Source organism: Hevea brasiliensis, chromosome 7 (assembly GCF_030052815.1).
Source record: "Hevea brasiliensis isolate MT/VB/25A 57/8 chromosome 7, ASM3005281v1, whole genome shotgun sequence".
Classification (NCBI taxonomy): Eukaryota; Viridiplantae; Streptophyta; class Magnoliopsida; order Malpighiales; family Euphorbiaceae; genus Hevea; species Hevea brasiliensis.
In genome coordinates this window covers 6,662,430-6,675,229 of record NC_079499.1, presented here as the reverse complement: position 1 = coordinate 6,675,229, position 12,800 = coordinate 6,662,430, and the positions used below count along the sequence as shown (strand labels likewise).

The following is a 12,800-nucleotide window of genomic DNA, read 5'->3' as shown; positions in this document are numbered from 1 at the left end:
CATTTTCATGGTTTGCACTTTTCTGCTACATCCTCACTAGTATTATCCGCTACTCGATCTCGATTGGGTGGTGATCCGATGCATCGTCGCTCTACAATCAGTTATTGTTTCTTCTTGGGTAATTCTCTTATCTCTTGGCGTAGCAAAAAGCAAACTGTTGTTGCACGTTCTAGCACAGAATCTGAATATCGTGCTCTTGCTGATGCTACATCTGAATTACTTTGGTTACGGTGGTTATTAACTGATTTGGGTGTCACTCATTCTTCTGCCACAATACTTCATTGCGATAATAGAAGTGCCATACAGATTTCTCATAATGATGTATTTCATGAGCGTACCAAACACATCGAAATTGATTGTCATTTTGTACGTCATCATGTTGCTCATGGCACCATATGTTTGATTCCTGTCTCCTCTGTCAGCCAAACCACTGATATATTCACCAAAACGCATCCTCCCGCTCGCTTTCAGGATCTCTTAAGCAAACTCAAGTTGGCACCTGTGCTACCACCTTGAGTTTGAGGGGGGGTGTTAGCATAATTACAGCAATCAGCATGATTATAGGAGATTTGTGTAGCATAATTATAGCAATTATTATTCTTGTCCAAATTAGTTCATATTCTCATGTATAAATAGATGTAATATCTCTGTAAATGAGAAACAGACAAATACACAATCCTTTTCTTCATTACTTGTATTCTTTCTTCTAACAAGTAACATGTAGACAAACGCGCTTCTGCTTCTCCGCTTTCACTTGTCTTTATGCAAGCGCCTTCCTCTCTCTCTCTCTCTCTCCAAATGGCTTCGCTTCTTCTTGATATGGCGGTGAAGCTAATGCACGCCGTTGAATACGATAGTATATATATATATATATATATATATATATATATATATATATATATATATATATATATATATATATATATATTTTTTTTTTTTTTTTTTTTTTTTTTTTTTTTCCCCAACCTGTTCCCTTAAAGTCTATTTTTATTATTGACTGAGATATCGATTTGTCTGTTTTATTATATTCCTTAACTGAGACATCAGTATATCTGTGTGATTTGATAACTTATGCTGATTTATTAATTTCTTAGTTTTACTGTGTGTATGGGCTTGCAAGCATAGTAGTATCTTTTGCATCTTATAAAATTTTGTGGAGCTTTAAAACGATCTTCTCCCCATAAATTTTTTGCTTGCAACAGGTACTGATATGGCAGGAGAAGTTTTAGAGGTTGGATCAGGAGTACAGAATTTTAGAACTGGCGATAAAGTTGTTGCAATGCTTAGCCCAGTGTAAGTGCTGATCATTGATTCAACTTATTGGTGTTCTTTACCCTCCTCACTATTTAAGTTTTTCAACAAGCAATTCTATTTCTGAAGCTGACAATAAGCTTTGAGATGTTCAATAATTAATTTAAAAAAAAAACATTGAGGTTAGAATGGTGAGGTGTTAGAAATCTCATGTTTACTAGAATTGAAAAGCACATGTAAAAACTTCCTGAGAATGGCATATTTAATGAACCATTAGCAAGTGTTTTCACGCCTTGCAGCCAGATTATCTGTTTCCTGGGTGGCAAATCTTGGGATCCTCAGAAACTGCCAGACTAGGGAACTAGTACACTCATTGACCTCCGCTGTGAAATAAATTATCATTTATACTCCAGCACAACTTGGTCCTTCCAAAAGTGAAAGTTAAATAATTCTTCTTTGCATGTGTCCTCAACTTTAGTTAGGCCAGTGAAGCATATTCTTGATGGAATTAATCAGTTGTTCCTGTTGGATTAACAAATAGATCAAAACCTATTGTGTGTGTATGAGGCTCTGCTATGCTGAAATATTACCAAGAGAGGGAGAATTTTACAAATTAATTTGCTTAGATGCTTTGCTTTTAGATCTTGTAAACCATGAAGTGCTACATGGAAAGAATACAGTTATTGGACATTTAGACTTGGGAGCAACATTATATTGATGTAGTTGTACAGATATGAACATTGGTTGCTCTTTCAGTCCTAGACTATTGACTTCTTCCACATTTGATTTGATCACACCACTACCAGTTAGTGGTGATAGTCAAATTGAAATGGTTTTCTTGATCCTTTCTCACTCTCTCTCTTTTGGTGCTCTTGTTGATCATGAAAACCAAGAATGTGGTGATTCGAGCCCTCATCAAATTTTACTCTTTTTTTTTTGGGTGGGTGGTGAGGGAAGGATTCATAAGCTATCTGGGTTCACTGAATGCACAGTTGCGGCAAATTGATGTTTAACTTGTTATATGTCTTATACTAATTATAAATTTCATCTACATCAGCCTTTCTTCTCTTATTAATTATGTTAATACTGTTACAGACAGGAGGCAACTCGCTGAGTTTGCAGTGGCTAAGGAGAGCTTGACAGTTGCAAGGCCACCTGAAGTTTCAGCAGCTGAAGGGGCAGGCTTACCAGTTGCTGGTCTTACAGCCCACCAGGCTCTCACTCAGTCTGCTGGGATTAAGCTTGATGGGAGCGGCAAGCAGGCAAACGTTCTGATAACTGCTGCCTCAGGTGGTGTGGGTCACTATGCAGTTCAGCTAGCAAAGCTTGGAAACACGCATGTGACAGCCACTTGCGGAGCCCGTAACATTGAATTTGTAAAGAGTTTGGGGGCTGATGAGGTTCTTGATTACAAGACTCTAGAAGGGGCAGCTCTGAAGAGCCCATCTGGACGGAAGTATGATGCAGTTATCCATTGTGCCACTGGGATTCCATGGAGTACTTTTGAGCCTAATTTGAGTGAAAATGGGAAGGTTATAGATATCACTTCTGGCGTTAATGCCATTCTGACTGGTACTCTAAAGAAACTTACCTTCTCCAAGAAGCAGCTGGTGCGTCTGCTTTTGATTCCCAAGGCTGAGAACCTGGATTATCTTGTTAAACAGGTGAAGGAAGGGAAGCTTAAGACGGTTATTGACTCAAAGCACCGCTTGAGCAAGGCTGAAGATGCTTGGGCTAAGAGTATTAGTGGCCATGCTACTGGGAAGGTCATTGTGGAGCCTTAGTTGGATATAATGCCCTTGAATTGTTAAAATTTTATTCATGTAGATTCAAAGACATGGACTGTCCAGTAGAAGAAGCATATGTTCAGCGGTATATGTTTGTATCTTGCTTTGTATTTTTCTCTTCATGTTTGTAAATGATGATTGGATTTCGGTTTCGTCTTGTCACCATGATTATGTATTTCTTGTTTTCATGGCTTTGACACTTCAAACGACATACTATTTGAAGGCATTCATAGTCATGGTTGTGAACCCGTGAATCTTGTGCGAAGGTGACAAACCCCAAGTATCATTTTTTGTGAAAGAGAAAGTGTCATAATTCAATTATGATTATCGGGTTAATTTTCTCTCTCTAGTTTTAGAGAGAAATTTTCTCTCAATTTTTGGTCTCTCTGTTTTTGTTCACTCTCGAATCTACCAAGTTCTCCTTTCACCTGCTTCTCCTTCCTGGAATGGCATGGGTAGACTCATTTTTTGACTTCGGCATGGCTTGGGGAAGCTCTCTCTCATCTGGTTTTATTTTAAGTGTATAAAGGTGTCTGGGTCGTGGTTGTTGTGCAAGTTGAAGGAAATGGTGAGAGCAAATGGAAGGCCTGTGAGTCTTTAGTTTTGGTGAGAGGGTGAGGTTACGCAAAGTAGTTTGTTGACTTGTCATACCATTGGCCGAACCAAGACTTAAAGAGACTGAACGCCTTGATCTTTGCGAGATGTGCCCATCTTCCCGTCCAGTGGATGCCTTCGTTGTTTAGGTTTTGTTTAGCTTGAGGAGCGGCTGGATGATATTGTCTAGATAAAGTTGAGGAAGTATACAGGTGCCTTGTTGCTGTTGATGCTTCTATTTCTCCTCTGTTGATCCCGTGTAGCTCAAAATGAGCATTAATTTTGATGATAACAAAACTCAAATAGAATCTATCTAACTCAACTTTAAGTGATATGTAGATTATTTCGCTTATTCATGAAGAATCTTTGAAGTTCATCTAAGGAAGAAGAACACTCAAAGGCATTTCAAGATGAATCCAAGTTGAAAAAGAACAAGATTATAAAAGCCAAGACTCAAAGTAAAGGTATGAAAGTCATAGAGTTGAAAATTGAGTCTTAAGACTTGTGTAAAAATAATAGATGAAAGTTTTAGTTAAATGGAGCTCAAAATTTATTTTTCTTTCAATTACTTTATAAAATTTTCCCTCATCATGACCTTGCATATTGCTATTAGAATATATATTTTTCTTAATGTCTAAATTAGATTTTTGAAGATTACAATTTGAAACAGGCATCTGGTAAATTAGTTTGCTAACTTGTTTGCTAAAATATTAGTTTCCTAATGTGTTTGCTAAAACGTTAATTTGCTAACTAGTTTACTACTGTCACCAAAATTTCATTAGTTTGCTAAATGATCAGAGTTGCTCAACTTCGCATAAAAAGACAAAATAACGGTTATTTTGCCTAGAACAGAGTGTATAACATTCCAAAAAGGTTTCAAACATCTTAAAATGATTTGGGACTATAAATACATCTTCTTTACTTCATTTTATACTTGATGAAAGCTTACAATTGAACTCCACTCTTGATTTTTCATTTATTGCTTTTATTCAAGAGCTTTAAAGTGTTTGAGCTACCATTGGCAAATCAACTCATCTCTTCGTTATAGTCTGATTTGTATTGAGTGAGAGTGAGTGTTAAAACATTAAATTGCATTTAAGAGAGGTTGTACAAGCACCTATTGAAGCTTGAGAGTATGAGTGCTTGAGATAGCACTTGTCAAGGGTTTAAGCTACCTTGGTAAAAGCTTGGTGTTGAAAAAGTTGTAAAGGACTTTTGGTCTCTTGCCTTTAAAAGAGCAAATAGTGGAGAGAAGACTCAAAGAGGGTTCTTTGAGAGAGTGGATGTAGGCTAGTTAAGCCGAACCACTATAAAAATCATTGTGTTTGATTTCTCTAACCTTAATCTCTTTACTTTTGTGTAATTTAATTTCTATGCATGATATTGAATGTTGATTGAATAGATTGAGTTCATATACTTGAGGATATATTGAGTAGGTTGAGAAATTAGTTGAATATTTTGTGATGCATGTTATGTTAAAAATTGCTATAAATATTGATTGAAGCTTAAATTGCAAATTAGAGACACATTATTGAAATATATATCACTTTCACTATATATAAAGAAGCACCTAGTTGAACAAAGCCATAATTTTTCATTAGGCTACAAGCAAGGGCCGAAAAATTGTAAAGTCCAATTCACCCTCCTCTTGGACTATTTTGGGACAACAAATTGGTATTAGAGCCTGTCTCTCTTGCTTAAGGTGTCACAATCTTGGAGTGATCCCCAATGGCTGGTTCATCTAGCAATATTGCCGGTATACCCGCACCACTAGCTGAAGGCTACTCAATTACTAGACCACCACTCTTCAATGACACTAATTACTCATTTTGGAAAGTAAGAATGAGAAATTTCATACAATCTATAGATATTGATGCATGGAGAATTATTGAAAATGCTCCACATGTTCCTCAAAAGAATGGTCAAGGAAATACTAATGTTCCTAAAAATGAAGATGAATTTGATGACAATGATTGGAAGAAAATTTCTATAAATGCTAAAGCTATTAATATTTTACATTGCTCACTTGACCTTAATGAATACAATCGTGTTTCAAGATGTCAATCTGCTAAGGAAATTTAGGATAAGCTTGAGGTCACTTATGAAGGAACATATGTCATCAAGGAGTCCAAAGCAAACCTCCTTATCCAAGATTATGAACTATTTGAAATGAAGCCAGGAGAATCAATTGCGGATATAAGTACAAGGTTTACCGATCTTGTCAATCTTCTCAAAGCACTTGGTAAAAGATTTGAGGAAGCTGAACTTGTGAAGAAAATTCTTAGATCACTTCCAAAATCTTGGGAAGCAAAGACTACAGTTATCCAAGATACCAAGGATTTTAAAACATTTACCTATGATGAACTCATTGGATCTCTCATTGCACATGAGATGGTATATAAGAAAGATGAAGTTGAAAATGAGCAAAAGAAGAAGAAAAGCATTGCTCTCAAGTCAAATAAGGATGAAGATAAGAAGAAAGGAGTTGTACTCAAAGTTGACTCAAGTGACAACTTAAGTGCTTAAAGTGATGATGATGATGAAATGTTTATGCTTGCAAGGAAATTCAAAAGAGCTTTCAAGAAGGGAGGAAGTAAATACAAGAAATTCTTGAAAAGTATACTCCCAAGGATAAACATTTCAAGGATTCAAAAGAAGAAGTTGTATGTTATGAGTGTCACAAATCAGGACATATCAAGCCCAAATATCCATTGCTCAAAAAGAAAAAAGGAAAAGAAGACAGGAGCAAGAAAGCTATGAAAGTAGTATGGAGTAATAGTGAAGAATCTTCAAATGATGAATCAAGTGACAAGGAGACTGCTCACCTTCGTATGATGGCATTTGAAGAGAAAGTCGAGAGTTCACAAAAGGAAGAAGAAAGTGATAATGATTTAAACTCTTCTGAACCTCCTAATGTAGAAGAACTTGAACTTGCATTTGCTAAAGTATATTATGAGTATATAAACTATAAGAGAAAGTGTACTAAAATGAATTTAGAAATTGAATCATTGAGATTACAAAATATTGCCATGTCCAATGTGTATAAAGAAAATGAATTTTACAAAGGACAAATTGCTTTGTTTAAAGAGCTAGATTTGGAGTTGAAAAACTCAAAAGAAACTTGTGAAAAGCTCATTGAGAAAAATAAGGTTCTTGAAGCTAAAATAGAATCTTTGATAAATGATTTGGCAAATTTTACAAAAGGAAAATAAACTCTAGATGTACTTCTTGGAAACCAAAGAATTTCAAATGAAAAATATGGAATTGGTTTTGATAGGTTCATGAACTATGGTAAATACAAGAATCATTTCTACATCCTCCTTGCCTAATGTCACATGCTATTATTGCAATAAGAGAGGTCATATGATTAGTTCTTGTGCACTTAGGAAGGGTCTCCTTAAGGTAAAGAAGGTATGGATGCCAAAGGGAACCTTACCTAAAGTCACTAACCCCCAAGGACCCAAAATTGCTTGGGTACCTAAAGCTAAATGATTAGATTTCAGGTTTGTTTCAAAGGGATGAAGGAAAGTGAAAAATGGTATATAGATAGTGGTTGTTCAAAGCACATGACCGGTGAAAAGGACAAGTTTTCAAGAATCACAATGGTAGATGGAGGACATGTGAAATTTGGAGATAAAATAAAAGGAAAAATAATTGAAAATGGCACAATTGGAACCAAACCTTGCATTGAAGATGTGTCACTTGTTGAAGGTTTGAAATACAACTTGCTAAGTGTAAGCTAACTTTGTGATAAAGGTTTTGAGGTAAAGTTTACTTCTTCTCTTTGTACAATCAATAACTTAAATAATGAAACATTGTTCATTACCAATAGATCTAATAATGTTTACTTGCTTAACATGAATAACTTTAAAACTAATCATGGAACATGCCTAGTATCTTTTGATAATTCTAGTTATTTATGGCATAGAAGATTAGGACATGCAAGCATGCATACACTCTCTAAATTGTCCAAGAAAGAACTCGTTAAAGGTCTTCCAAAGATTAACTATGAAAATGAATTTCAATGTAGGGCATGTGCACTAGGAAAGCATACTAGAGCTTCTTTTAAATATAAAAATATTGTTTCTACCACTAGGCCATTAGAATTGCTTCATCTTGATTTTTTTAGACCCGTGTCTCCTGCTAGTCTTGGTGGGAAGACATATGCCTTAGTTATTGTTGATGACTATTCAAGATATACATGGACATTCTTCCTTGCTCACAAAGATGAAACTTTTGAGAAATTCACCTCTTTTAGTAAAATGGTTCAAAATGAAAAAGGTTTTTGCATTACGTCTATAAGGAGTGATCATGGAACTGAATTTGAAAATCATTTATGTCGCAAGGTATTTTGTGGTCGCCTGGATGAAAGCTTTTCACCGAAGTGGGAAAGAGTGAGGAGTCGCCACTTTAATTTTGAGGGAAATTAAAGAAAACCATTTGTGAAAATAAATTAAAAGGAAACCACTTCGAAAATAGAGATTCCAAGTTCGGGGTCCATATATGGGCGGGGAAGGTGTTAGGCACTCCGCCTCGTCCCTCAATGAGGGTAAACAGATTTAATATTATGCTCTTTTATAAATTAAAAGGGTAATTAGGGGGGTTGGGATAGTGATAATGTTGATCCTTGGTGCAAAATAAAGGAATATTTGATATTTCACTTATTTTGGATTGTCCCAAGAACACAAGTTCATGAGATGACCCTTTAGTGATTAGGTATCGAGTAAAATTATTTAATGTATTGGAGCTGCTTTGTTTTAAGTTGGATTTTGTTAAGAGAGCTCAGATAAGAAGTTTTGCACCGATCTCTAGGTATGTTTTTAGAGTTTTAAAAGGAAGATTTCGGATAAGAACTCTCCTCCAATCTCCCTGTTTTAATTTAGGCGAGAATCATGTAAGAACTCTCCCCCGATCTCTTAGGGTGTTTGTCTTAAAATTTGATGAAGGATCTCGGATATAAACTCTCTTCCGATCTCCGCGTCTTTATTTGGATGAGTATCAGGTAAGAACTCTCTCCTAACCTCTTAAAGTATTCAGTTTAAGATTTTAAGGAAGGATCTCGGATAAGAACTCTCCTCCGATCTTCATGCTTTTGTTTGAATGAGGATCGGGTAAGAATTCTCCCCGACCTCCTAAAGTATTCGGTTTAAGATTTTAAGGAAGGATCTCAGATAAGAACTCTCCTCCGATCTTCGTGTTTTTGTTTGAATGAGGATCGGGTAAGAACTCTCCCCCGACCTCTTAAAGTATTTGGTTTAAGATTTTAAGGAAGGATCTCAGATAAGAACTCTCCTCTGATCTCTGTGTTTTTGTTTGAATGAGGATCGAGTAAGAATTCTCCCCCGACCTCTTAAAGTATTTGGTTTAAGATTTTAAGTAAGGATCTCGGATAAGAACTCTCATTCGATCTCCGTGTTTTTTAAATGAGGGTTGGGTAAGAACTCTCCCCCCAACCTCTTAAAGTATTTGGTTTAAGGTTTTTAATGAAGGATCTCGGATAAGAATTCTCCTCCGATCTCCGTATTTTTTGAATGAGGGTGGGGTAAGAACTCTCCCCCGACCTCTTAAAGTATTTGGTTTAAGGTTTTTAATAAAAGATCTCGGATAAGAACTCTCATCCGATCTCCGTGTTTTATTTGAATGAGAATCGTGTAAGAACTCCCCCCCCGATCTCTTAAAACGTCTGTGATATAAGATCGAACTTTTCACCGATCTCCTAGGTGATTACCTTGTCCGAACTCTTTGGCCAGCTATATCCGATCTCTTTCGGTTACTAGTCTGGGATCCGATCTTATCTCGATTCCCGCTCTATTATGCTATCTCCTGGACTCGTTTAGTAGCCCGACCTCATAACTTTTCCTCTAAGCTACTATTCAACCTTTGATTATTTTTATTTGTTCGAAAAAAACTTTCACGTTAAGATACTTCTACCAATATTTTATTTAGTTACCTACAAGTTGCTCACAACCAGAACACCTATTTTCAAAGGAAATGAAAACTAAGGAGAAATAAATAGAGTTTACAGGCAAATATAGGAAGTAAACATCGGGAAATAACTATCGGTCTGAATAATCTACATTAAGATTTTAGTGCAATTGAACTTGATGGAAATTTGAAAAATAAAAATAGATAAACTGAAACACGAGCATCCAGCGAGATAATAGTCTAGACACTTACCTGTGGGAGATTGAGGATCTTGAGCTAACTCTAGTGTCCACAAATCTTATAGAGGTGGAAGCTGATGGTCCAGGGACTAATGCTTACTTCAAAATAACGAGAACCAGGTCAAAATGCAGTCAAGCCGAAGCAACGATAACCGGGTTGGAATGGGATCAAGCTTGGAGATTAATATGCTGGTATTGGAGGGATGAATAAAAAAAATGGTATAGTAGAGTAATGAACAGACTAAAAATGAAGAGTTTCAGGGTCCAAAACTCCTTCAATGGAGATACTTAAGAAAACTAGTTTCTAAAGTTTCTCGAAAGCTCAGAATGGCAAAGTAGCAAGACTGAATTAGATTTCAGAGCCTTTCCACTATAATCACCACCACCTTTTTTGCTGTCCGTTCTACAGTATTGCATGCAGGTATTTATAGGGAATGGGTGCTACTAATGAAGGGTCAGGATCTCCCCTTGGGGAGACGGAAGGTTTGGATTTAAAAGGACATAATCCAATGTCTGAGAATTAAAGAGAATTAAAATGGATGGCTGGGATCCCATCCAGAATATCCATCCTTTTCCTTCTTAATCCAACGGTTCAGGATCCTTCCTTACAAGATGGATCCAAGGGCTGGGAATAAAAGGCGCCGGACCTATCGTCTATTTTTGATCCAAGGGCTCCGAGTTTGTCCTTACAAGTATGATCAACGGTGATGATTGTGATGTATAGAACTGTCATAGCTGTTTTTGGCGTCTGTCGGCAATGTGGGCGATTCTGCAAATGAGGCATGCGGTGAAGATTTGATCACGCCTGCAACACTTTAGCTACCTCGGCTCTGATTATGTAGAAAGTTATTGGAAGTCGTCTCATCCTCTTCTTGCTTTCCGATCTTCTATTCCTTCCAATCTCTCTATTATGACCCCTTTTCTGATCTCTCATATCGGGCCCCTCTCCCGATCTCTTCCATTCTAGAACCTTCCCTTTTATCAGATCTGCCTCAGTCAAAGCATTTAATTGTTCAGTTATCGATGCATCCGCTTCGGTTTTCGCAAGTAATAAATGCTTAGACCCCTATACATATGCCTCAGTGGGGAATTTCTCCCACATTCCATTTCTCCTCTTTCCATTTCTCTCTTCTTCTGTTCTAGTTTCTCCAGTAACATTCTGGCCATGGTGACTGCTTTTGATCTTTTTTCAACTATTCTCCTTGCTCCCCGACTGAAAATTTACGACCCTGGTGATCGGAGAATCATGATAACCACATCTGATAACAGTGAGAGAACCAGACTAATTTACTGATCAAGATCGAAAATATCGATCGTGTTGATCTCGGGTCGATCTACCGATATAATCGGTGAACCGATTTCAGGCGAGAGGACTGCTAATTTCCCTTTTAATATCGGTGACCGCCTTTTGAAGTTCATTTGGCTCCTCACCACATCAGGTGTCCCGACTGCGGCTCGGTTCTGGTCGATGACATCGACGATGACTTCTCTCATCATCATGATAGTCATAGTCACTCCATCTGAGCTGTACATCTATCCGATGCCTATGGTTGGCTTTTTGATCCAACACATCTTTTGATTCAGCCACAAGACTAGGCTTTGACATAGGTCCCTGCTAGGTAGGATGCAATGCCGATCTTTAGAGATCGCCCAAATGATGTAATCTGACCTTTAAAGGTTCTTAATGATGTAATCCGATCTCTTGAGATCGCCCAAATGATGTAATCTGACCTTTTGGAAATGAAATGAAATTTTATTTGACAGTTATCATTTAATTATTGCATTAGTTATTTTCCGATCTCTAATGTGCATATCCGATCTGGTTCCTAACTAAATCACCCTTACTCAATCTGTAACTCTGAACATCCGCCTTAATCCGACAATCTTAACTAGCTGATCTCTTTTTATTTTATTTATGCTGTTTCTGGAATCTTCCTACGACGTGTCAGAAAAGCGGACGAATTCCGCTAACCGATGCGTCGCTTGGGACACTGTGAGCATTGAATGCTCAGACGGGTATAAATAGGGGAAGAGTCAGTCAGTTGCTCTCTTATGTTATTTTCAGCACTTTGCGAGCAATTCCGAAATTCTTTCGTTTCTTCAAGTTTTTCCGACACCGATCATATTCCGGTAAGGGTTTTGATCTTTCCTTGGTTAAACTTCTTTCATTTCTTTGAAAATGAGCGGCACCGAGGGTCAGAGAGCTGCGAGTCCGTCTTCAGTCCACGTTTCATGGACCTCAGAAGAGGGTGACATGATTAGATTGGGTGGTCAAGCCAGCAGAGCCCTCGTCCCGGTAACTAGTTCAGGTGCCAGACTGAGGCGAGGGGCATCTTTGAGAAGAGACAACTTGCCAATTGATGAGCTTCCTTCCGTCTTGAGGGACGTCGATCTCCAATCTATAAGCCAGGAGTACAATCTGCGGATCGACTCCTTCGAACTGATCAAATGCCATGGCGATCATGAGCCAACCATTTCTTTGATGAGGGCGATCTCATCATGGCGTATGAAGAGTAATTGAAGGCCGGGCTTCGCTTTCCCTTGGATGAATTTTACAAAGCCGTCCTAAAATTCCACCATGTCTCGGTAGCCCAAGTACATCCAAACTCATGGCGAATTCTGGTGGCTTTCAAAGGCTTATGCTGACCCAAGAAGCTCGAGCCTACAGCAAAGGTTTTTGCCGAGCTGCATAGACTTACTCATCGAAAGGACGACGAGTTTTAGTTCTTTCAAGCTAAACCGCACTGTGGGCTTTTTACCGATCTCCCCTCTTCACTGAAAAATTGGAAGAATCGCTTCTTTATGTTGAGTGTGGAGGTGGGGCGTGAGGCGAAATATCATCCATTAGAATTATATAAAATGCACCAGGTAATGCCCAGGAAAGATGGTGGAGTCACAATGGTCTCACTTAAGTACCACCTCCTTAGACAGCATTTCCTAGACATGCACTTCATACAATCCTAATAGAATCAAACCACTGGTAAGTACCGTCTTCCCATAACAC

General features: G+C 37.7%; 1 protein-coding gene across 1 annotated transcript; it reads left to right on the top strand.

The window, feature by feature from the left end:
* Positions 1–1,165: 1,165 nt before the first annotated feature.
* LOC110665681 (chloroplast envelope quinone oxidoreductase homolog) lies at positions 1,166–3,421 on the top strand (the record flags this gene model as incomplete). Its single annotated transcript, XM_058150494.1, has 2 exons — positions 1,166–1,293; positions 2,351–3,421. Coding segments are annotated over 2 exons (813 nt in total), but the record flags the coding sequence as incomplete, so codon positions are not given.
* Positions 3,422–12,800: the final 9,379 nt, after the last annotated feature.